Raw genomic sequence first — 24,344 nt, 5'->3', positions numbered from 1 at the left:
CCCAAATGGGTAACTCAGGAATCAGGAGAAAGGAGGAAAACAACTGGATTCTGGGCAGTGCACAGGTAAAGGAGAAGGGATCAGACATAAGGAGGATGGAAGTAGGGAAGGAAGAGGCAGCTTCTGAAAGGAAAGACTGAAAGCGGTCAGCCAGACAGGCAGAGAAGCAACACTGCAAAACAAGCGTAGAGACAGACCCATTTAAGAGAGCGATTTACAACAGAGAAAAATGTAAAGTGGAGGCTAGTCATCTGGCATCCTACTGAGAATACTCACCTCAGAGGCAGCACTCAGAAATGATTGGGTCTAAACTAGGAACTCTTTGGTGCACACTTGTCAGCTCAGACTGAAAATATCAAATCATCACTTAAGGTCAAACTTGTTCCAGTATCAAGAGGCATCCGTAGTCGCAGCAGCCCTGCCTGCCTGAGGCCAGCCCTGATTGGCGACACAGGCGTGACTTCATACCACCCCATTCATCACCCGGCTTCTCCCTCCTGGGTCCTGCAGGCTCCTCCTGGCCTGCTTCACTACAGTAAATCGGTCTGGAGCCTATTAGCTATAGCCAGCCCAGGAACCCTCATACGCAGCCTTTTCTGAGCTCTCCAGCACTGGCAAACCAGACAGACATGAGCAATCCTGAGAAGGAGGGAGGCAGGAAAAACACTGCAGGGCTCAGTCAAATTAAGAGCCTCTGAGGGCTAGAAACATCACTGCTTGAAAGTGCTTATTCATACAACAGCACAGCACGCTGTGCTCAGGCACACAGCAGGCACCACAGCACTGTACACAAAGACCAGGGGCTCTGCAAACAGTTTACAACACACTAAATGGTTTACACACCTTGAAGGGCAGCTACGTCGTCTCTGCAAAACCAAACCACTACTGTTCGCTTGTGCACAAGCACACACCACCATGGGGCAGACCCACAGGGTTTATGATATTAATTATTTTGCAGTCCCTGCATTAATATGCACTGGAAATAAATATATGTATATATAATGGATATCACTGTTATGCTGATATGCAATTTAAACAGTAAAGAGGGCCAGCAGCCCACAGAAACAACACTTAGCACTCAAAACACCTTTAAAAAGGGCCATCAGTATACACGATGCACAGAAAATACTCTGGACAAGTCCCTGTCCTTGGACCACAAGAAACATAGTTCTATCTTTCTCTGTTGTGATGCATTTGTGCAGTCATTTGCTTATCCGTAGCTACAATTCAAAGCTCACACTCTCCATCTTTTTACTCTAGATACTCAAATACACCAACTTCAAGCTTATCATGGACATAAAACCTATCTTGTGAACACACATCTACTTTTCCGTCTCCCATCCCAAGCATTGGGATAAGCTGGGATAACAAAGCTGTGGTTCTAATGTAGCTTCGACACACACGAACAAAGCCACATAGAAAAAAATATCACCACACCACCTGAGTTAGTTACACTCACTTTTATGGAGCCACTGAAGTCCCTTATTGGCAGCCTACTCCTTTGTGTACATTTCGATACAAGTATTCACAGGGGATGTGAGAGGGGAAAAAAACCCCACGCCAACAGCCTCATGAAGGACCTTCAGCCAATCCTCAGCTAGAGAGCCAGTAAGCCTAACTTTGCAATTCAGAGTAAGTTGCATTTTCACATTATATTCTCCTCACAGGAGAGGCTGGCTGTAGCTCGAGCAGGGGACACAGCTTACGAACTTAAGAGCAAACAGGAAACATCTTCTAAGGAAGTCCATTTTCCAGAAGGGAACAACCTACTATGACACACTTGAAGTCTGGGTAAGAATTCAAAGCTCTATAAATAGCTACAACAATAGTCATGTTAGCTTAGCATTTGAGCTTATAATTGGCTCCAAAAAGTTATCTTACAAATTTGAAAACATCGATTGTTATTAAGCACTACCTGCAAGTGTCACTACCCCTCCCTTTCAGCAGTCATATACTGTCACAACTCACAGCCATCAAGGCATCATTGTGGCTTTACTGCTACCCATCATGACAGTTCTGGCTTCCCCCAAATGAGAGCAGACTCACCTCTGAAAGGTTCATAGTAACTGAAAAGTTTACTTATTCAAGTCCCCACACAGTGGAAACAAGGGCTTAGAAAGCCTGGGCAGGTAAGCTCACCAGAAAGATTGACCTGCAGGCACAAAATGCAACATGCTGCTGTGAGACACCACTTCAGCTACAGCTTGATTCTCCCATATGGCAAGAAAGGAAAGTCTGCACAAGTTGGGTGAGCAGTAGAAAACCCCAGCTCCTCTGTGAAACACATGCAAAACAAAACCCGTTAGTAAGAGAACTACTGGGAGGAGGGATGAAGCAAATTAGGAACTGTTATAGCAGAGAGAAGAACTGCCAGAATGTAAAGAAGGGCGAGTATAACTGTTATGCACCTTAAAGTACAGGTGTACTGATCCTCAGGAAAAATGTGCCAGACAGATAAACTCCTGAATCCTTGCTGAAGTCAGCAGTGTCCTGCAGCTCTCCAGCCTCTGCTGTCAGAGAAAAAACTATGCAATCGCAGCATCTGTGAGCGAGGGCACACCTCCATTTCCCGGGGGGGGGGGGGGGGGGGGAATAAAAATCAATCTCAGAAGCAACTCTGCTGCAGCAGCTATGAACTCACACGAGACCTCATTTCTAGAAAGAAAATATGCATTTCACACTCTTGGCATCATGGGAGCTATAGTCACACTGCACAGAACAGAGTGCCTGTAAGTGAATGCAGTGTTTGTCATGGAACGCAAGTTAGAATTTGTGTCTTGGAAGGGAAAGGAATGTAGAACAGCATCACAACAGCAAAGCAGTACCCCCAGCTATCCTGGGGGAAAAGGATGCAGAGAAGCTCCCCTCCATCCAAAGGTGAAGCACAATAATTCCCTAGAGAGACTTTGGAGGAGGAAGAGTACTATTGCATAAGGAGAAAGAGCGTCAGTGTCAGAAGAGTGGAAAAATTGGGATGATTCAGATTGCTCTTGCTTCTTGAGCAATAGTATAACAAAAGAGAGCTGCTGCTTTCACACAGTCTCTTGGCTTTTCCCCCTCCTTTGTCTTTCATCTTTGAACTCTTAATCTTCTGTTTGCTTGAGATGGTGCAATAACCTCTCCCAACCTAGAAAAGACTCATTTGCTGTGCAAAGGGGCAGGCTAACAACAGAAAACTTCATAACTAATGGCATGCATCATAGAGAAAATCCTCCTCAATTTGAATTCATCAGGAAATGAAAAGCCATCTTCTAAGTTTTACCTTCCTTTGCAAATAACTTGCAATCATCAGTGAAGAAGCAGCACAAATTAATTCAGAAATATATGGCCTGATCATCCCCCTCTTCATGTAGGTCAAGATATTCTGAAATGACTCATGGCACAAAATAAGTCACATCCCATCACAACCCAATACCTTAACTGAACAATATTTTCACCCATGGTAATGCTGAAGAGCTAGTCTCTCAAAATCAGAGCACTTTAATGAACCTAAAAGCTGAGACACTTGGGATCCTTTGTAACTTAAGTCTTTCAACTACATTAAGCTAAATCTTTACATTGAGTACAGCAACCTTCAGTTTTTGGGCTGGCACTGCTTAAAAAAAGTCTGTAGACACATACGTAGCACACCAGAGAAACAAAGCCGCCTACTTATCTGTGGTGTGTCTAGCACCAAATCCTATCCCAGGCATAAACTAACCTTGTATGTGTCAGATGAATGGGTAAAAACCTTGTAGCAAGAACAAACACCACAATATTTTGGCTTTAAGAATAAAAACCCTAGAGGAGCGACTGTGAATTCCTGAGAGGAAGGGAAAGGTCCTGAATTCTTAATTTCTGAAGCCTGAGATGGAAGAATGTAGCTAAAACAGGGGCTCGAGACCTAGGTCTTGAACACAAGTTCCCAGTTGGCAGAGAGAGAGGCTTTTCAGATCTGCAGTGAAAGTCTCCCACAGCCCAAGTCACGCACTACACCTTGCATGTCCGAGAGCTCTTCCAGTAGCAGCGACATCAGCAACAGGGTAGAACAAAGGCTGGCAGGCTGTAGATAGGGATACAGTACAGACCATGCCCGTTTTCCCACCTCATCACTTACCACAAAGCTACAGTTCCTTGTGGAACCCAGAATAAAAGAGTCCTAATTTCTGAAGGGATTGGTGCATAGGAGATGGTGCACAAAGCAAAGGCCTGTTCAAGCTCCCATAAAGACGTCTGAGCACTTAAGTGTCTAAACCTGAAGCAAAGATCAGAGAAATAACATCACCTTTCAGTACTGGAAAGTTTGTTAGAGCTATATCCCTCAAGCAGACCCATATGATGACATTGAAACAAGAGGAAGTGGTTAGGGAGAGACAGCACATAACATTACACACTGTGACCCAAGATTTGGGACAGGGAACTTAAAAAGCAAGAGAAAACAAGCAGCTTAAGGAAAAGTATTAGGTCAAACTTGCAGGAGAACAGGGAAACAAGCAGAAGGGCTCAAGGACAGACCTTGGCTTGTACCATCACAATGCCTGATCTTGTTACAGTGTATCATGCAGTGGGGAGACACATGCTGCCATCACACAAATGCACAACAAATACTCTGCAAAGGCCAAAAAAGAAATGGATGGAGGGAAAAACAAGGAAAGAGAAGAAAGAAGAAATGCAGAAGTCAGTGAGCACTCACACGGTTACAGTCATCTGCAGAAACGGGGATGTCTTTCCAAGCGCCAACGTGCTCCCCAGCAATCTGAGGAAGCTTCACTTCAGCAGCATGGGAGCAAAACACTTGACATGGAAGAGGACGGAATCCCAGCTTGTTTACATATGCACAGTAGTTTTGGGGGAAAAAAGCACAGAGTGGTGACCTCAGAATCCACTGTAGAAAGATGTGATGCCACCACTAAGTGGACAGTTTTTACTGCTATTATTGTAGCTGCTGCAGTCTGGCCACTGAAGGAAGGAGCAGTGACTAGGCTGATAAGAAGGCAGAGCTATGAAGAGATCACCAAAGAGCTTGAGCTGCACAAGAGGCACTGGTCTCATTTCCTCTGCTCTCAGATTTCTTCCACCACAGGCAATTCAATTTTAAAGGTACAGCTGCCTTTAAGTCTCTGCCAGATATGCTGCTGTGACGGAATAAGATGCAAAACCCCGAGAGAATTAAGAATTCTCTAAGGAAACAACAAGAATTTGAGGTTAACAATTACCAGAATTAAATTCTCAAGGCCAGAATTAACCAACTACCATTTCTTTTGAACTAGACTGTCCATCACCAGGGGGAAGCTAATACTGTTTTTCCCAAGTCTCCTAAAACTAGGTGAGAAAAAATGGTTTGAGCATCAACATCACTACCAGTTTTCTTCTTGGTAAAGAGTATGGGGGTTTAGCTCTGAAGGAAGCCAGAGCATGGCACAGAGCTCAATCTGATAACTTAAGCAGTCAACAGCAGGACTAGCTGAGGCACTGTATAGCCCCCTCTTCAGCTAAGATATGTGTTTGGTATCACATTTCAGTCTTTTATCATTGATTTTTAAATGGATAAATGGGCCTTGTTTCCACCTGCCAGACAGGATGCTGAAGAGGGAAATGCCTCTTCCAAGTTGGGACTTTTTGGCTCCAAAACCATATAGAAGCTAAAGGATAGATTGTTCTCTGTATTCTTCCATATTATTTCTCTTCTCTATCAACTCTCCGCCTGTAGGCTTAGATTTACAGTTTGAGTTCTGTGCAGCTAAGACCACCTTTTGCTTCTATTTAAATAGCACATGAGGTCCCAAATTGTGACCAGGGATCACAGGCACTGCTGTGTGCAAATAATATTAATACTGGATTTGAGTAATGCATGACAAACGAGCTATTATCTGGTAGGGAAAAAGAGGAAGACCTGATCAAAGACTGAAAAAGTACCACAAAACTCCAAAATTATTTTTTTGAAATGTACTTTTTCGGTGTTTGCCCAGCTGTTTATCAAAAAAATCCCTTCCTTCACAAGGAAAAGATTAGAAAGAGGACCTGAAAGAGCAGTACACTATCACATTTTATTTTAGCACTACCTGTGTTTTACTGCACTGTGCTCATCAGTAACAGCACATAAGAGGAAAGCAAGAAACAATGTTCTTTCAGAGCTCTTCTTTGCAGCAGCTCTGCCAGGCGCATTCACAACATGACTCATAAGTATATCTCAGTTTCTGATGACATCTCAGTTAAAATGTTCCCAGTATGAAGAAAGGTGGGCTTCTCTGACAGAGAGACAAAGAGGCATTGCCTACACAGTGCTCTCTTTGAGGAATTGCTCCACTAATTTCTAACATCAGTTTATTCCTGTGTTATCAAGGAAAGATGGCTGGTATAGTTAAAGTTACCAGACCCTTCAAGTTTTGGGCACGTGCAATTAAATTGGAAGGAGAGTTGTCCTGTGTCCCAGGCCACGTGTCAGCTTAAAAAGGAATTCCCATCAAGAGGAGTCTGCCCAGTGTCTCAGATAAGGAAAAAGAAGGGATGTTAAAACACCTCTTCACCACCTCCTCATGTTCCTGAGCATCATGAGCTACTGACACAGCCATGTGAGGTCTGTCAGACCTCCTCTGCGTTCAGTGATATGCAAGGCACATTAGTGTGTATCTAATCTTTATTAACACTACTCCAGTCAAGACAGAATTGATCAGGAAATGGAGAAGCAAGATCCAAATCCTGGTTTGTCTTGTTGTCACAGCTAGTGCAATACTTCTCTTTTGTATTTATATTACTGATCTGCATGGAGGTTCTCGCTCTACAAGCTCTGTCTCAGAGCTAGCTTCTTAGAAGGGAAGCGGGCAACTATTTTAACATGATGGCTTGGAAGAGAGGGGAAAATTTTAAGTATTACTTCTTTTTGTGTCAGTACCCACCATCACTAATCTGTTTTACTTAATGTCTGCACAAAACCTATCCATAACATCAATGAAGAGGCAACCAGCTAATGTCCAAGGGTATGATATTTGACTACATTAGCTAACATTATCCCACTCTCAAGTTCACTCTAAACTCTTCAAAGCTCCAGACTCCCATGCACTGAGCAACCATCACCACCAAGTACAGGAAAAGGCACAAGGAAATCAATTAATCCTGCAAGGTCTCCTCCTCCTTGTCTCTGGCCACAATAAAGCAAACAGGAGAGGTACCTGTCCTGCCATAACCATCACAAAGGAGGGAACAACAGGAACTATCTGCCTTGCTTCTAATTAAGTGCTCTCAATTCAGTCTTCCGTACGATTAAAGGAGAACAAGAATGGAAGAGATTGCAAGTGGAGCACAATTTTGACAAATTAAATCCAATACTGAATTTGTATCAAAAGAGCAGCCTTACCTCCACTGACAGCAGGACAAAGGCATGGTCTGCCATTAACAACAGCCCATCTTCGAAAACAAGAAAGTAATGTTGGCATATGGAGACCAGCTGATATTTCCATTCACAGTAGCTATGTTGACAGTAGCTAATCTGGCAATCCAGGTGGAAGAAAGCTGATCTTAAGATGTTCTTGTCTCATATAGCAGAGAATCAATGCTAGGGCTTCGGCAGCAGCAGCAACCAGGTGGCGAGACCAGGTGAAAAAAGATACTAGCACTGAATTGAAATATTAACTATTTCTGCTATGTGACAAAGGAAAGCTGTGCCATTCTGGGTAATTTTTCTATTTAACATTAAGTCTCACCAATTCAGAGCTAGATCCAAATCCAAACTCATCTTAAAGCTATTGCGAGACCATCAGTGTGATCTGGGACTCTGAGAGTGCTCATTAGCCTCCAAGTCTTCTCTGCAATAAGGTCTTTGGCATTACTTTTGAAAGCCTGCATAAAGATGATGTATCAGACATCCATCCATGATGGATAAGAGCTACTCAGGGATTTGACAAGTATTAGTATTAGGACTCTTCCTACCAAGGACTCTGAATTCAGGAACTCCTTACAGCTAGCACTCATAAAGAGCAGTGAGCTGGTCTCCTCAAAATTTACACTCATACTAGAAAGCAGCAGCTGGATTCCACTTAATGATCACCTCTAAAAGAGCACACATTCCCTTTTACTCCAGTAAGCTTTTCTCCTTAATAATGCAGGAGGCCTGCACCATGCTGCATGGCTTGGCACAGCTCAGGTGACAGCTACTGCACTCTGCTCCTTGCAGAATCATCACATCCAGACACACAAACAAAGGTCCCTGGGCTCTCTTAGCCTCAACCCTCTCCCTTTCAAAAACAGATCCAGCATACATGACCACATTTTGCTCTCAGTTCTTACCTATCCGTTTTTCAGCTGCCCCAAACAATGGAAAAAACCTTCCGCTCCACCTGAAGCTGTAGAGATTGCAATCTCTCCTCTTTGTAGAGTTTGCCTCCACTTGCAGGCAAACAGGAGTACAGTACTTTAGTGCCAGCTTCTTTGTATCAAGGGGAAAGGACACCACCTAGGAAGATGCAGCATAAGCAAGCCCTGGGTACACAAATAAAATAAGGCATTTACCCTGACCTCTTACACGCACACCAGGGATGTCATTTCGCTCATTTTGAGAGCTTGACCTCCTTTCTGATCTTTACACAACTTCCTAGGAATCCAAGCAGTGGTCAGAATTTCTTAAACTTGCCTATGCCTCAAGCTGCTCCCCAATCTCCTTGCAAGCTCTCTTTTGTGAATGTTGATCCTTTATTTGAAAAACCCTTTTTAGCTTACGCAAAGGAAAAACAAGCCTTGCAGCCCTGGAACTATCAGAATAAGATATTGCACAGATTAAGGGACTAACTAAGCTGCAGGCAAGAAGTATGAGATATCAAACTCTGATATTTCAAAACTAAGTGCTCTTCACCATTTCAATATAATCTCTAATGTAAATCATTGTGATATGATCTCTCATAAACTGGCAGTCACTTATCTCCCCTCCATTTCCCTGCAGCCTACTGCTTTCCATCCTTGTACTTTCCATGCACTCCTCTTCAGTAGTTCATCTCCTCCTCAAACTGAATACAAGTCTAAGGATTTTTCCTCCAGTTGCGTAGCTTAACTTTTATTCTTAATTAAAAGATACTTGGCATCTTAAACCTGATGAGGGCCGCAGTGTCATGACGAAGAACAAGTCCTAGGATCAAGCAGAAAGGCTCATGCTCTTGGACCTATTATAGAAAAAAGCTCAAGGCAATTAACCCACTAACTTGTCTTGTTACAGTGATTAGAGTCTGTTGCCTGCATGCATCTCACCCAAATCTCTGGCTGTCTCCACCCCAACCTTACCTACTCCTGGAATTACTTTAAGTCAATCTGCTATTACAAACACAATTTTTCGGACACTAAGTAACTCAGCTCTGCCTTTGTACTTACACAGTTGTGTTTCAGCATCTGAGCTACTCAGACTTAATTCACCACCTCTATTTTCCTGTGACGTTAAAAATGGAATTCTCCTTATTTCATATATAACAAAACGAAACAACTCACCCAAACTCACCCAGGCAATTGGAGTGCAAGAAACAGAGCCAGCTTCTACTTAATCATCAAAGTTCATACAAAACCTGACTCCTTCTAGCCTGTCCACTAGCTTGTCCCTATGTGGCTCTAAAAATACCCATAAAGCACACAGTTACCTCAAGATAAAATAAAAACTGCCAAGGCTCCCGCTCAGCATGAAGAACCAGGCACGATAGACACAACAACTTACATGACTTTACTGAAGGAAAGCTTTTTCCTCAGAGAAGATACACGGAGATGGCAGACCTGCTTCACTGCTGCACTGCAGGACACCTTTTCAGAGTGTGGGTTCTGGACTGTGGCAGGACTTCATAATGCACAAGTCAACAGCAGCACTCACAGGTCAAGAAAAAGAATTGCTAGAAAGCACTGAATGCATCTATCAGCAGCAGGACAAAATCCTCAGTCTTAACTGAAGAGATCTGAGGGTCGGAGCATTGTTCTCAAAAATCCATCCCTGAGAAGTTAACTCCACTAGCAGCGCACCCAGAACCATCTTTTACAGTAATAGCAGGCAGGCAGCTAACTAGTCTAGGTTTCATATTCCTCTCCTTTTTTTTTATCCCAAAGACAATTTAGCAACTCAGCATCCCTTTACTTTTGGCTGGGATAGCTTCTTTCAGCACTTTCCCAGATGTTCTGAGGTTGGTGCAGATCCTTGCTCTCTGCTCAAATGCTTTCAAGTGCAGCACAGGCTCCTTCTGTCTGCACTACCAGAGGCAGCACGCCAAGAGAAGGTGCACCTTTCTATGCAACCCACATGGTTTTTTGCTCTCCCCTCCTCTGCCCTACTCTGCTCAGCTTGTCACGACTTACACAACTGCTGAAATCCTGGGTGGTTGTGGTTTTGTTTGGATTTGGGGGGTTTTAAGAGCTGCTGTACAACAGTTAATTAATCAAGTGACCAGAACTGCCTGTAACAGAAGCAGAGAGCTCCAAAGCTGTGGGTGGAGTACCTTTTGTTAGTGGTCAAAAAATACCACAAGAGCAGCAAGAGACTTTGTCCACATTCAGTTTTCAAGAGTCTAGCATGTCAAAGGTGTCTCAGAAGCAACCTTCAAATTTGCTAGCAAGTATAAGAACTAGCAAGCTCTCCAAGGTTATGTTAGCCTTCTCACTAATTCACATCCAGCTTCACAGCTTGTATGAAAGTCAAAATGTGTTGGAATTACGTTTTGATTAAGTTTGATGAGCACAAGTCACTGGTTCCCAAAGGGAGACTACATCAGGGGAGCCTGATAGAATTACATTGGCAAAGGAGGAAAAAAACAAAGTGGCAAAGGCAATTTAGTAGCCCTCAGAACAGGGCATTTTAGGATCAGTGAAAACAAAAGTTACTTCTAATCAAATCCAGGCAGCAGGAATGTTGCAGGTTCCCATTAAAAGAGCTCAGGAGGCTCAACATCACCCTGCTTCTGCATAAATAAGTCCAACATCCAATTGTGCTGCACCTAAAACATGTCCCTTCTGGCCAAAGAGATATCCTGAGCAGTCTGAAGGCTCCAGCTCAGCTTACATCTGAAACAGGCAGCACTTCCAAATGATTCCCTTCTTGCTCTGCCCAGAAATCTCCCATCTGAGTATTAATGCAGCCTAAATTGGTTTAACCTATGAAGTCTCCGATTCAATGGTTTAACAGGCATTGGGCATTACACAGATGAAGTCCCAGTATGACCTAAGCACCCATCTGCCTTGCTGTCAGATTCTTTATTTCCCAGTTGCAAACACTGCTCCTCACTGGCCAATTACACCATGCGCTGCAGCACCAGAGAGACTGATAATTGGAGTGAAAACATATGGAGGAAAATGTTAGCTACAACTAGCAAGTGCTAAATCTGAGCCAAACTCCTGGGATATTAATTAGCTCTTCAGGGTCAGGAAGTTCTCTCAAGTGAGCCAGTTCCTCAGATGCCTCCTCAGTTCTTACTAAAGCCATTGGCCTTTGACATCAAGGAGGGGAATCTGAGTTCAGTAAATACGTGACCCACTATGCAGTTAGTGAGAAAGACCTCTGACCTCAGACAGCTTACGTGGAATAACTGACTAACAGACCTGAAACAACGCTCTTCCAAGGATCTATGCCCAGATACAAGCATGCAAGCTGGTCTCTTCTCCCAAGTAAGACTTTATAGGACAAGATGAAATGACCTCAAGTTAGCCTGGAAGGTTTCCACTCGATATTAGGAAATATTTCTTTACTGAAAGAATGTTGAAGCATTGGAAGAGGCTGCCCAGGGCAGTGGTGAAGCCTCCATCCCTCAAGGTGTTCAAAAAGCATGCAGACATAGCACTTCGGGACGTGGTTTAGTAGGCACAATGGTGATGGACTGACGGGCTGGATGAGCTTAGAGGTCTTTTCCAACTTGACTTTTATAATTCTATGCAAAGTGAAAGACAGCACATTCAGTTGTTTCTTTTAATCCACTGAGCAGCAGCACAGAGGAAGTAGTTGCCAAATCTCAGCATATGCCTTCTATGGGCTCAAACATAACCCCGAGTCACAAGATCAATTCATTTAAATACAACAGAACCCCACCGTGCAATGCAGTAGCAAAATAACGGGAACTTCAGAAACCCAAGTCCAAATGTAATGCTGGACCCAAGGATGTTAGTAAGTAAACAGGCCTGTGGGACCTGGCCAGGGATGGAACATTCGTAGTAGCTCAGGGCTCGTAGTTCATGCACAGCAAGGAAAAAAAGCAGATTCAGGCTGAAAAGGTGAACTGCAAGATACAGCAAAATTTTTAATCATATGGTTCTGATCAAAGCAACAATAATAAATCACGCACTAAAGCAAGCATTCGTTTTTCAACAGCTTTTGTGCCTATGCTGCAATTTGAAGTGGTCATTAATCACCCCAAAGTGCAAGGAATTTAAGTTTCTTCCAGAACCTCACAGCAGTTCTCCCCCAGCTGTTACACATGAGCTGCAGATACCTCAGGACTGTCATACAACACATTGTAAGTGAAATGCAACAGCCAAGCTCGGTATTGCCTTTGCTGAGGACAAGAACCACATCTGAATCTTCACTTGTGTATTCTTAAGGATCAGAGCAGCTAATCATCAATATGCAGTGAGTTTGATGAAGCTGTCAACGTCAGCTACAGCTTTAGAGAATAAGTCAATAAGAAAATGCAGGCTACTTCATAATTTGGATGCATTTGTTCCAGAAATTCTACTTTTAAGTAGATGAAAAATGCTTCTTTTTAGACACTGATAAAATCAATGTAAATCACATTTGTTGCCAAACAACGGAGAAAACATAGGGAAAATAAGGACCTCAAGCAGTCCAGGCCGTATAACTTCACTCGGTGGTTCCAGACATTCCTGCAATGGGGCCGTGACCAGGCTTACCTGTCCTCACGCATATGAGGGCTCAGGAATCTGGACGAGTCATCATCGTGGCTGCTTTGCTGACTGCTCTGCGGACTGCTGCAACATGAGAGAGAAAACAGAACGATAAGACATGTTTGTCTAAGTCCCCTTTAAACCACAGAAACGCTCTGGTTTAAAGCCAGAACAAGAATCACACAAGGTTCATCCTTCATATTTTGGGGTGCAAAGAGAAAGCAATATAAGACAATAAGCTCACATCCGATTTACAACAGGCATGACTGGTTTGAAGCCTCTTAACCTCACTTAGTGACACTTTGAGAAACACCAAAGTGACCTTGTGCGTTGTTCATAGTTTCATTGTGCCATCCCAGAACAGTATCTTACAGATGAACACTCGAACACCGAACCACTGTATGTTTATATATCCCACTTCTAGGCAGCAGGCACAACAGCAGTTAAAATGAACTTATTACTAAGGAAGAAGTGGCCCACTTTCTCGTGGCGAGTTGCATGCTGAGCCCACACGATGTCACTCTCCTCCTTTAGACGGCAGTTTAGGGGGGCGATTTCTTTTCCAGCACATCTATTTTACAGTTAGTCTTGTTCCCTTCTAGCAGCCTCCACCTGCTCCAGGGACTCATCAGGGTTCCTGCTTCTCATTTCTACACCTACATTTCTTTGCCAGAGCTTTCCTTCTGAGTGGCAGAGACATCTGATTCTGCCTTCAGGTAAGACACTGCAGAGCAAAGAGCAGATGTTCCTGGGATAGCTTTAATCCATTTTGCCTGAGTACCACTGGCTATGGAGCCATGGCAACACAACTTCAGCACAAGCTGCACAGTGCCACCAGGGACACTGGGGACTCAGCACAGAGGCTGTGCTAAAAACACTGTGACTTCACTGTTGGTAGGACCTGAACCGTTCAAATAAACCTAGTTCTGGTATATAGTTCTGGCTAAAGCACCTCCCATACAAGGACAGGCTGAGAGAGTTGGGGTTCTTCAGCCTGGAGAAGACGAGGCTAATAAATGGCTCTAAGAAACCCCCATGTTCTCTTTTGAGGGATCTGAGCCCCTAAAATTCCTGTCACCCTCCCCACAAATTATACTTCCATTTAGTTTGTTTGCTTGGAAGACTGTTGATAAGTTAAGGTGAGAAAATCAACCATTTAACATGGCCATTTTTCTTCTTCATTCTAAATAAAAAGGGATAGAAGGGGAGAGCCTTTCTCTTCCCCCTCAAGATCAGAGTTTTTGCCACAGAAGTTTGCAGTTTCCTCTGAAAAGAAAATAGCCAATAAGTCTTATTTTCATTTATTAGTTTCAAACACCTTGATTTTGATCAGCTGCTTCTCCAAAATCAAGGACTCCTTCACATCACATGATCTTTCTGAACATCACAATACCTGTCCTGGAGGTCCCCTTAGCATTTGAGAGACCTCACACAACTGACACTATTTTTGTCCCCTGTTGAGAATATGAGCCAGAAAACTGTTCCTTACTGCTAAGATAGGAAGGTGAGCAGGCTGAAGCATTCAAAGAAATTAAAGATTGGTATTAATAAAATCCTTGAACAAATAATACAGAAACGAGCCTTTCAGGTTGGACATAAAAAACCCCACAAAACCATGCAGTTTTTAGGACTTTCAGCTAGAGATTTAAAGTCTGTGCACTGCACAAAAGTCACAGGCATGCATCTTGTGTGCACACATGCACAATCCCACAGAGCGAATGCCACTCTTCTCCCATTGCACAGTATACAGCTTTAGCATCAGAGCCAAGGCTGGTAAACATTTCAGCAACAGTCTCTCAGCTAGGGGACAGATTTAATTCTCTGCTCCCACACCCACATACTTAGTAATTTTTTTCTTAAGTGTCTCACTGTAGAAAGGATAATCATAGAATAAGAACTCTATATTGGCTTCAAGCTATAAATCAACAGCTGGAGCAATATACCCCAAAAAGCAAAAAACATCTTTCCTCTACCTCTGAGCTTAATTATGACCCAGTGAACTGACTTGGAAAAAACACAACAGGAACCACACTTTCCCTCCTAATTTAAAGGAATTATCACTCTTCAGATATGAGAAAGCATTGCAGGAGATATTTCTGTAACTGCTTGTTTCTTCATAAAAATCCCTCTGACCAAACTTGGCTGTTTCAATTCAGATCAAGTAGATACAAAACTTACCAAAGGAGAATTCCCCATATATCGCAGCCCAGCAACTACACTCACAATGCCAGTAATCCCGTGCAAAAGTTTGCTTTTGGACAGCAATACAAGATGAACCTTAGAACTTTTATGCTCTTCCACCCATCATTAAATTTCTCATTCAGAAAGTCCTCCAGATCAAGGTTTAAAATTTAATGGAATCGAGATATTGCAACACAGAGCAATACAACACCTCACTCCCTTGACAATAGTGAACACAAAATTACAAGCAGTGAAACATAATCAGACCAGGAGAAGGAAATTAGTTTTTACCCACTTGTTGATCTGATGGTGTCCAACATGAGCTATGTTTCACTACAAGTGTTCTGCTTGGAAGCTTTGCAAAAGTTTGTGAGCTCGTCACCCTAAAGTAAAATGATTTCAACAGTCTGAATATTAGGCAGTGTGGATGTTTAATTCCCTACAACATACAGAGCAGTTGAAATGCAGAGCCATGGGCAGGAATACCTCCCACTGGAATGGGTTGCACCAAGCCCCATCCAACATGGCCTTGAACACCACCAAGGATGGGGCAGCCACAACTTCTCTGAGCAACCTGGGCCAGGGCCTCCCCACCCTCACAGGAAAACATTTCTTCCTAAAAGAAGTTTAATAAGCTGCTCTATATTATTTGAGCAACAACAGTGTGTCTGTATATGTGTATAAAGGAAAACAAGTCCTCAAATCTCGTCAAAGTTAAATTTGCATTCAAAATTCTATTTCTTGTTTTCTTAACAATATTGTACAATCATAGACTAGTTTGGGCTGGAGGGGACTTTAAAGATCATCCAGTTCTAACCCTCCTCCTAATCCAGGGACACCTCCCACTGGATCAGGCTGCCCATGGCCCCATCCAACCTGGACTTGAACACCTTCAGGGATGGGGCAGCTACAACTTCTCTGGGCAACCTGTTCCAGGGCCTCACCACTGGCATAGTGAAGAAATTCTTCCATATGTCTAGCCTAAATATGCCCCTCTCCAGTTTATACCTGTTGCCCCTTGTCCTATCACTACAAGCCTTTGTAAACAGTCCCTCCCCAGCATTCATGTAGCCCCTTCAGATACTGGAAGGTTGCTATAAGGTCTCCTCAGAGCCAGCATCTCAGTTACTGGTTCATCTTTCCACCATAGACGACCCAACCACTACTGTTCTATGGAAAAAACACATTCCTAAGAATACTCATTCCCTTACCTCTCTTTTCTACCATCTTTAATTTTCTATGAGTCTTAAACAGATTTTAGTATCTTCATAACCCACGTACATATATACATAGATGAGCTCTCACAAGACAGCTACATAAAAGAATCCTCTTTTCCAAATCTTGCCAGAAGTGAACATGAACAGACAGCAAAAAAAAAAAAAATATATATATATATATATATTCCAAAACTTGCTTTTGCATCTTAAATAGTTAATGATTTCTCTTGCCCTTGGTCTTGGGAAGTCATAAGCTATAAGCTAGATTTTGTACTATAATTATCCTCCTGCCTTTTTTTTATGTCTCATTTTATTCTGAGATTTCAGTCTCTGGATAAGGTAGAGCCAAGATCTCTTATCATATTACGCATGAATAGGCTTTTAATGTTAAGCAAGTCATCTAGTACAAGATATGTGTCCAATTTTCACAAAGTTCAGACGCTCAGGTCAATGTTTGCACACTAGAATCCTTCTGGGACTTCTATCCCCCTTCAGATGTGGGTGATGCCCACCATACTTTTATATCTGCAGGTATGTTTGGCAGATTTTTATTCAGAGGATAATAAAACTAGATTGAACTTCAAGCCTGAAGTGCGTCAGAAGAAAAGGTCCATCAGACTGTTTTCCCGCAGGGGGCTTTAGGAGCTTGACAAAGACAAACCAACAACTTTATATTCTGTTTTCACTCTCCTGTCCTCTTTGTCCTGCCCAGAACATGGCGTCCCTCATATTTCTCGTGAAAAAGCAAAAAGAGACATCCCAATCCCAGCTGCCCAACAGCACCACATCATCCTTGGGAAATTAAATTCCTGACATAAAAAGCACTGTGTTACTATGGTTGCATGGGTACGTCAATGATTGCCCCTTTACAAGTGTCAAGGAACTGTCAGGTGGAGGGGAAAGAGAAAGGAGGATAAGGAACATGAATTGGGAGTTACTGACCGAAGTTTCAAGGGATAACAGCCTCCCCTCAGCAAGAAGTGCTGTCCTTCGATACACTGTTTTGGTTTGAGCTCAGATAGAATCAGTTTTCTGACTTCAGCCAAGTCTTGTTGAAGTAACTTCATTTTCTGAAAGGTAACTGCAAGTTTTTCAGTGTTTTTCTCTAGAAGTGATAACATGGGGCATTGGTGTGCAGAAAGGCCGTTGCCCATACTTATTCCTATATAAACCACAGCGATTCTCAAGCTAAGAGCCGTATAAGTCAAAAGGATGAAAAAGGGTCCAGTGAGGACCTCAGCTTTTTGCCCCTGATCCGAGATTTCTGCATTCCTGAATCCAGCAGAAGACCAAACTAAGTACGTTCATCTTTAGGAATGGCAAAAGCTACAGTGCAATCTGTTCTCCACTGATCTGCAAAATCCACTGCAAGGTTTACACTCTTTAGAGCACCAACATTCTGCGTTTCATTAACTAAACTAGTATGGATGCTGTGATTGACCACACAGATTTATCTTTTGGACAAGCACTAACAGAAGACAAAGCAGGTGATCTTAGAGAGCTCAAAGAAAGGAAGCTCTGGGAAGGGACTGCAGGCACGTGGACACAACAGCTTCCCAGATCTCCTGCAAGGAATAACAAAATGATTCAAACTTTTTGCCATCCTTGGTGTTCTGGTTTGTTTCTTCCCCCAGTAGGGGAGCATGTTCAGATTAATGCTCATTAAAATCTTCGCCCAGCATAAATGCCTCACACGAAGCTGTTCGAGAATGAAGGATACACCATACTTCCACTACTATCTATATTTGGCTGTTGAGCATCCACATAGGAGCCCAAATCAGGCAGTGACAGTGCAAAGCCCACCGATTTACTCTCAGCTTCTGTCAATGGAAGGGTGAAAGCATAGGATCTTGTACCAATACTGGTCTTAGGCAAAAGCAGTCCTTTAGTGTTTATATTACCCTTGTGTGAAGAATCATGAGCAGTTCCAGACAGTACTAGAAAGAGTGGCTTTAAAAAGTAAATAAATTCAAGCAGATATTCACTTGCATCCCCACATCAATAATGAATGTTCATTGCATGCATAGCAAAATGCTAGCAGATTGCATCTACCAGCCTGTGAGGAAAGAAACACCATCATGCTTTAAAATAATTGTGAACTTGTGTGCAGGATTCATACTTTATAAAGCTGCATGCAGGTACATAACTGCTATCATTACCTGGGTAGCAAATTATGGATGAGGAATATAGGCAAGAATCTGCCTGCATCTCTTACAAAAATAATCCTGTTTATCATCTGTAGAGGCTCCCAGAGCATGAGATTTGTAGTTTACATCATCATAGTTCATAGATCATCAGAGCGGGTAAAGTCACTTGGTCTGTTCAGCCTGGAGAAGAGGAGAGGGGAGACCTCATCACAGTCTGCAGCGTCCTCACATGAGGAGGAGAAGCAGGTGCTGAGCTCTTCTCTCTGGTCACCAATAATAGGACCCGAGGGAATGGCAAGAAGATGCCAGGGGAGGGTTAGGTTGGACATTAAAAGAAGGTTCTTTCCCCAGAGGGTGGTGGAGCACCGGAACAGCTCCCCAGGGAAGCAGTTGCAGCACCAAGCCTAACAATATTCCAGAAGCATTTGGCTGACACCCTCAGCCCCATGGTGTGAGTGTTGGGGTTGTCCTGTGCAAGGACAGGAGCTGGACCTGATGGTCTTTGTGAGTCCCTTCCAACTCAGGATGTTCTGTGGCTCTATGATAGTCTCATACAAGAGAAGTTACAGGGAAACTCCTACCCCCAAGAAATGGCTTCTTACTGCTCTTTCACCTTGAACAACTGTGTCATAAGCAAAAAGGCACTTGCATGCCATCCTGCTGTTTAACAAAAATAAACAAACAGCCTCTCTTCTGCTCTCCCTATCAACCACCTAACAGCTTTTAGGGAACCAGCAGGTATATAAAACTTAAAATAATCCAGGCTGTTAAAAGCTAACTAGCTATATAGCACATCTTGTAGGCTAGAGGTTCCGGATTGAAAAAAAAAAAAGCCAGCCTTCATCAGACCTGGAGCATTACAGACAGCCTTTCAAGTCCTAAAAGCATTTGTTCATTCACTTGGATGCTTACTGTATGCTAATGGTCACAGAGCTATTGCTCTTGCTCAGGGGCATGTAAGCAACACATGCATCACTGGAACAAGTCAGCTGGTGCAGTTTGCTCTCAACTACCAGCTTTCCTGGGAAAACTGCCACAAAAACAGGCAGATGGCTGGCTGTGTAATGGGGCTAAAGGTTACCCGACTCCAAAAAAAAAAAATTTCGAACTGCTTAACACTTTAACTCAAAAGAGGAAGTGATTGCATTCATTTCTCTGTTGGTAACAGCATGCTGATGGCTGCCCCTTTTCCAGGTGAAATTTGGGAACCTTAGCACTTAATAGTGTACCTGTGCTTCCAGATGTGTGGCAAATTGACCACCTTGGCAATACCAGATACAATCATGCTACAATTATCCAGCCAGACAGTTCAAACAGCCTTGCTGTAGCTCAACCCCGAGACAGGACTTGGTGGAAAAAAGTTGATAGTTAAACTGGATGATCTTAGAGGTTTTTTCCAGCCTTAATGATGCAGCCTGATGTAGTGAGACTTGTCCCTGCCCATTGCAGTGGGGTTGGAACTAGATGATCTTTAAGGTCCCTCCCAACCAAAACTATTCTATGATTCTATGCTGTGACTGTAAGTGCCTCTGCCTCTACTCTAATAGAGCAGTCCCTGTTCTCCTTAAACAATTTAATAGTACAGTTAATGACATTACTACCATCTGTCACAAACAGCAAGGATACAAAAGAGCAGCAAGAAAGAGGCAGTGCTCCAGATGATGATGTCTCAAGCAGACACTGCCTGTCTGCCTTCCCCTACACCAGCTTCCTGACCTGCTATTTTAGAACAGGGGCTCACTTGCAACAGTGCCAGGGCACGGTGAGGTTTGCCACACAGCATTAGCCGTGAGTCTCTTTCAAATTAATGCCTCAAAATCCTTCAGCATTCATCGCTCTGTGACTAACTCCTTACAGATTCTGCTTGCTGTCCGTTGTTTCCGTGCCTGCTGAGTTTCGAAAGCTCAATGACAATCTTTGCATTCTGCAAACCCAGAGGCTCAGCACAAAGTGACCAGCAAACTTTGTGGGCATTTTTCCCCTTCTGGACTAGAAAGGAAAAAGTTCCACATGAAAAAGTCATGTTTCCCATTGCAAAAAGCATGGATTTTGGCACCTGCTACAGATGAAGAAGGTGCCATGCTGGCTTTCGTATGCTAATGCCACCTAATCTATCAACCACTTCAGCTGTTTCCAGTCACTGCTTCAAAAACATAACCAGGGTTAAAGCAGAAATGTCTTAAAGATGAATACGCAGAAAGCTGTCAGCATAGCCATGGATATCACGTGCACACGAATGAACTGAGTGTTCTTACATATTCATACTGAAAGAAACGTGTTTTGGCCTGTCTTAAAACACATTCACCATCGCCAAGTCCAAACTAAACCCTTCAGTTGAAAAGTCATCCTCTCTATTGTAGTTCAGACCTGAACTTTGGGATTCTGACACTTCAGCAAATGCCCTAGGCATTATCCTTACCCTGCTTTCTATGCTATAACTAAATCACTACTTACACCACCACAGCTAAGTGAAAATCAGTAATATTTAATCAAGGTATGGTGTTCAATGTTAAATTTCCAAAAGAGTCATTATCAAATTGTTGATGGCATGCATTTATTCACAAAGCTTCCCCAAAACTTAATAAAATGACAGACTGACTTTGCTAAAAGGATCTCACACATGAAGAGTTACCGCACAATCAGACTGGGCATTAGTAGAAGAAAAAAAAACTTTGTCCTATAAGGACTACAGCAACACAGCAATCAGAATCACCCTAGTATGCTGGGTTGCAGAAAGGATAATAACTAAGTCACTTTTCTATCACAGTACAGGACATACTTTCAGGCATAAATTGGCTGTATGGCAGCTGCAAAGCAATAACAGAAAAACTGGCCTATGCTGAGCTAGTACAACCATTTATAATGCACTTGTTTCTCAGAGAAACCTTTAAAAGTGTCTTGTGGGTTTTGGGCCTTCAGAAAGGTCGATTATTCCACTCTGCCACTAAAGGTAAACTGTGCTGCATGCTGTAGACTCTGGCTGCATCTGCGGAAGGTTACACAAAGTGCAGCTTTTTTCTTCATGTGGCCACACAGTAAGTCCCTGAGCATTAATTGTCCTGTGTTGAAAAGCTCTTGGAGGGTTTTATGAATTATTTGAGCCAAATGACCAGGTAACTGTCAAGTGTGGAAAACATCCAAGAACTGAATCCAGATATCTTGACTTGTAGACTTGCCTACTAAGCACAAGGCTACTTGGTTTCTCTTTCATCCTTGCATTCTCCCACTGCCAGCATCTGAAGGAAGGATTTTGGAGAAAGTCAGAGCAGTAAGAACGAATATCACCAAAACCAACACTGACATCGGCTTGGCATCATCACTTTCCGCCCTGGTTATCCCAGCAGAGAGGTCACCTCCTCTCTCTCTGTCTCCCTCGGGTCTCTTCAGGCGACCTTAATGAAATCACATCTTACCATCCATTCTCTCAGGACAGTCTTCCTCATTCAGAACCAAGTTCTTTTCACTGGCTCTGTATCACCTGTAGAATGTAGGCAGAGGACCATGAACAAGGACAGATCCTAGCACTGCTCTTTCTAACACACATACTGTTTGCACATCAGGATTAGGCCATTTGGTCTGCCATCAGCAAGTCCAACCAAAGTACATTACCCATTCCAGCCAACAGGTGAGGACAACATCCCAGTGAGAGGCACACCAGGATTTCTAGGGGAACCATAGAACCCTAACCTACCTATGGTGGGAAGGCTCTTCTCGAAAGCAGGGAAGGAAAAGTGGCCAAAAACATACCTGCTCTCACTGTATTCCTTCTTCTCTCTCACACGCAGCCACTTCCGAAGAAGGAAGCGCTTGCGCCGTGGGGAGGCACTGGGTGTGGAGCAGTTGGACCAGGGAGTGTCCTCATCACTGGAGGGGGTGATTTCAATGGATGGGAGCTGCAGGTATTCCTTGCTGGAGGAAGGAGAATCCTGATACCCGCTGGCCTCCAGGCTCTGCTCCTGCACATTCTTCATCCGCCTCATCTTGAAGCGTTTCCTGCGCAGGGTTGGGGTGGACGAACTGGACCAGGCACAGCCACCCTCCACCACCTGCTGCTCAGGGACTTGCAGTGCTGGGAGCTGCAGGGTTTCTGTCATATTGGCAGCTGGCATCTGATGCCCTTTCTCCTTCTGCTCCCACCCCCAGGCAAACTAGCTCTGATCTTGGCGTAAACCACACCACAAAACCACAACTTGCCTTCTTCCTCTCTCACCCAGTCCAGTCCTGCCCTCCTTCTCAAGCAGGAAACCTCATGGTCTTCACATGCTCTCATTTAACCAACAGCAGAGTGGGGAGGGGATGCTCAGGACAAAAACATGCTACAAGGGAAGCCAGTTTCAAGTTTCTTTTCTCCTTCTCTCCATCAAGGTGCTTCCCCTGCCTTATGTCTCTGAATGCAGTAGCTTTAGCAGCAAGACCAGTGCTGCCAGCAACCGCCTGGCTTGCTTTCAGCTTCCCCCCCTCTTTGTCTTCTGTCCTCTTTGCTCAGGAAAGAAAATCTCCTGGGGCCGTGCTAGGAAACTCAGCTGTGGTCTTCTTCTCAAGAGATGAAGCAAGCATGGAGTGTGGAGCGGCGTGGAGCTGTGAGGAGGTCAGAAAGAGAAACAAAGAGAGGGAGGGAAGGAACAATACTAGATAATATCAGGAAAAAAGAGTAGGAGGAGCAGCATGTTCTTTTTCTGTAGCAAGCAAGACATACGCAGGCAGCTGTTGCAAGTGTAGCTGCACTCTTAATCCCACGAGACAGGGTTTATATTACTAAATACGCTGCTGCTACAAATCAATGGCATGAAAAAGGGTAAGAGGCAAAACAGCCTTCCGCTGAAGCCAATAGGACAGGCTTTCTCCTTGTCCCACCTTCCTGCTCGGACAGCCCACTCTGGGGAGGAAGGGAGTGAGCAAACTTGGACTTCAGCCTTCTTGCACAATTAGGGTTTTTTACAGCCCCTTTGACGGCTCTCAGAGAAGGAGAGGGGCTGTGGGATAGCTAAAAAGGCAGTAGCAGCAAGCAGCACCAGAACTGCGAGGCTGGTTGGTTTTCTTAGCCCAGATTCACGTGAGTGAAAGGTGATAAAAGAGTTCTTGGAGGGCTGCTTCCAAAATGACAGTAGGTGATGGATGGTCTCGGGTCCAGAAACAAACAAAGACAACACATAAAGACAATTAGATATGCAAAACAAATTTCAGACCAGGAGAAAGTCACATGGAACATTCCCAGGCATTTAATATGCTACGGAAGCTCTTCCAAGGGCCAAGCACTGGGAGGAATAGCAGCAAAAGGAAAAGTATTGCAAAATTCTGGTAATGAAACCAATTCTGAGAAAACAGTGTGACAGAATCTCCATCAAGATCCCCTAAGTTTAATTAAATGCTCCCAAATGAAGCTGTATTTTCAGGTGGAAAGGTGACAGAGAACTTAATTCTCTAAGGGAATGAGTGGAATTCAGTTATGTGAATTTTAAGTGTGAAGAAAAAAACCCCACATCTCTAAATCAACCTGACATAGCTTTTGTTTTCATTATTCAACAGCCTGAACCTTTAAAAATATTAGTTTCAGGTCAGAAAATACTCATATTTGTCAATCGACATCAAAATAGTTTTTCTTGCATTGACTTCATCAGTTTTATTTGAAAATAAGCTTCACAAGAACTTAGAACATCAAAAACTGCCATCAAGATCACAGGTAACTAAACATGTCACAAAGAAAGCTTTAACAGCAGAGACGTTTCAATAATGTGTCTTTTTTTTTTAAATCCTCAATTGTGATATTCTACAGCATTGTGCTGTCCTTTCTGCTCTGCTCATCCTGTGAGTTAACAGCTTGAGCAAATCTTCAAATCAATTTCTGGAGCTCCTCTCACCTCAGTATCGACACATCAGGTGCATAGACAATCAGAATGCCTTCTACAAACACCACTTAAAAGTAAATAAAGCAGTTTTTTCAAGTCTAAGAAACAGAAATCACCAGATTAAACAT

At 43.3% G+C, this 24,344-nt stretch overlaps 1 protein-coding gene across 1 annotated transcript in view; it reads right to left on the bottom strand.

Annotated features, from left to right (window-relative positions):
* The window catches only part of GRAMD1B (GRAM domain containing 1B), a 98,325-nt gene extending 75,248 nt beyond the window's left edge, over positions 1–23,077 (bottom strand). Inside the window, 2 exon segments of the mRNA XM_054087082.1 lie at positions 12,832–12,909; positions 22,118–23,077. Coding sequence (XP_053943057.1) covers positions 12,832–12,909; positions 22,118–22,479 — 440 coding nt within the window. The 5' untranslated portion in view covers positions 22,480–23,077.
* Between the last annotated feature and the right edge of the window lie 1,267 nt (positions 23,078–24,344).

The sequence above is a fragment of the Cuculus canorus genome, chromosome 23 (genome assembly GCF_017976375.1).
Source record: "Cuculus canorus isolate bCucCan1 chromosome 23, bCucCan1.pri, whole genome shotgun sequence".
In the NCBI taxonomy this organism is placed as follows: domain Eukaryota; kingdom Metazoa; phylum Chordata; class Aves; order Cuculiformes; family Cuculidae; genus Cuculus; species Cuculus canorus.
Note: the sequence above shows the minus strand (reverse complement) of the source record. Positions and strands in the feature narration are given on the sequence as shown.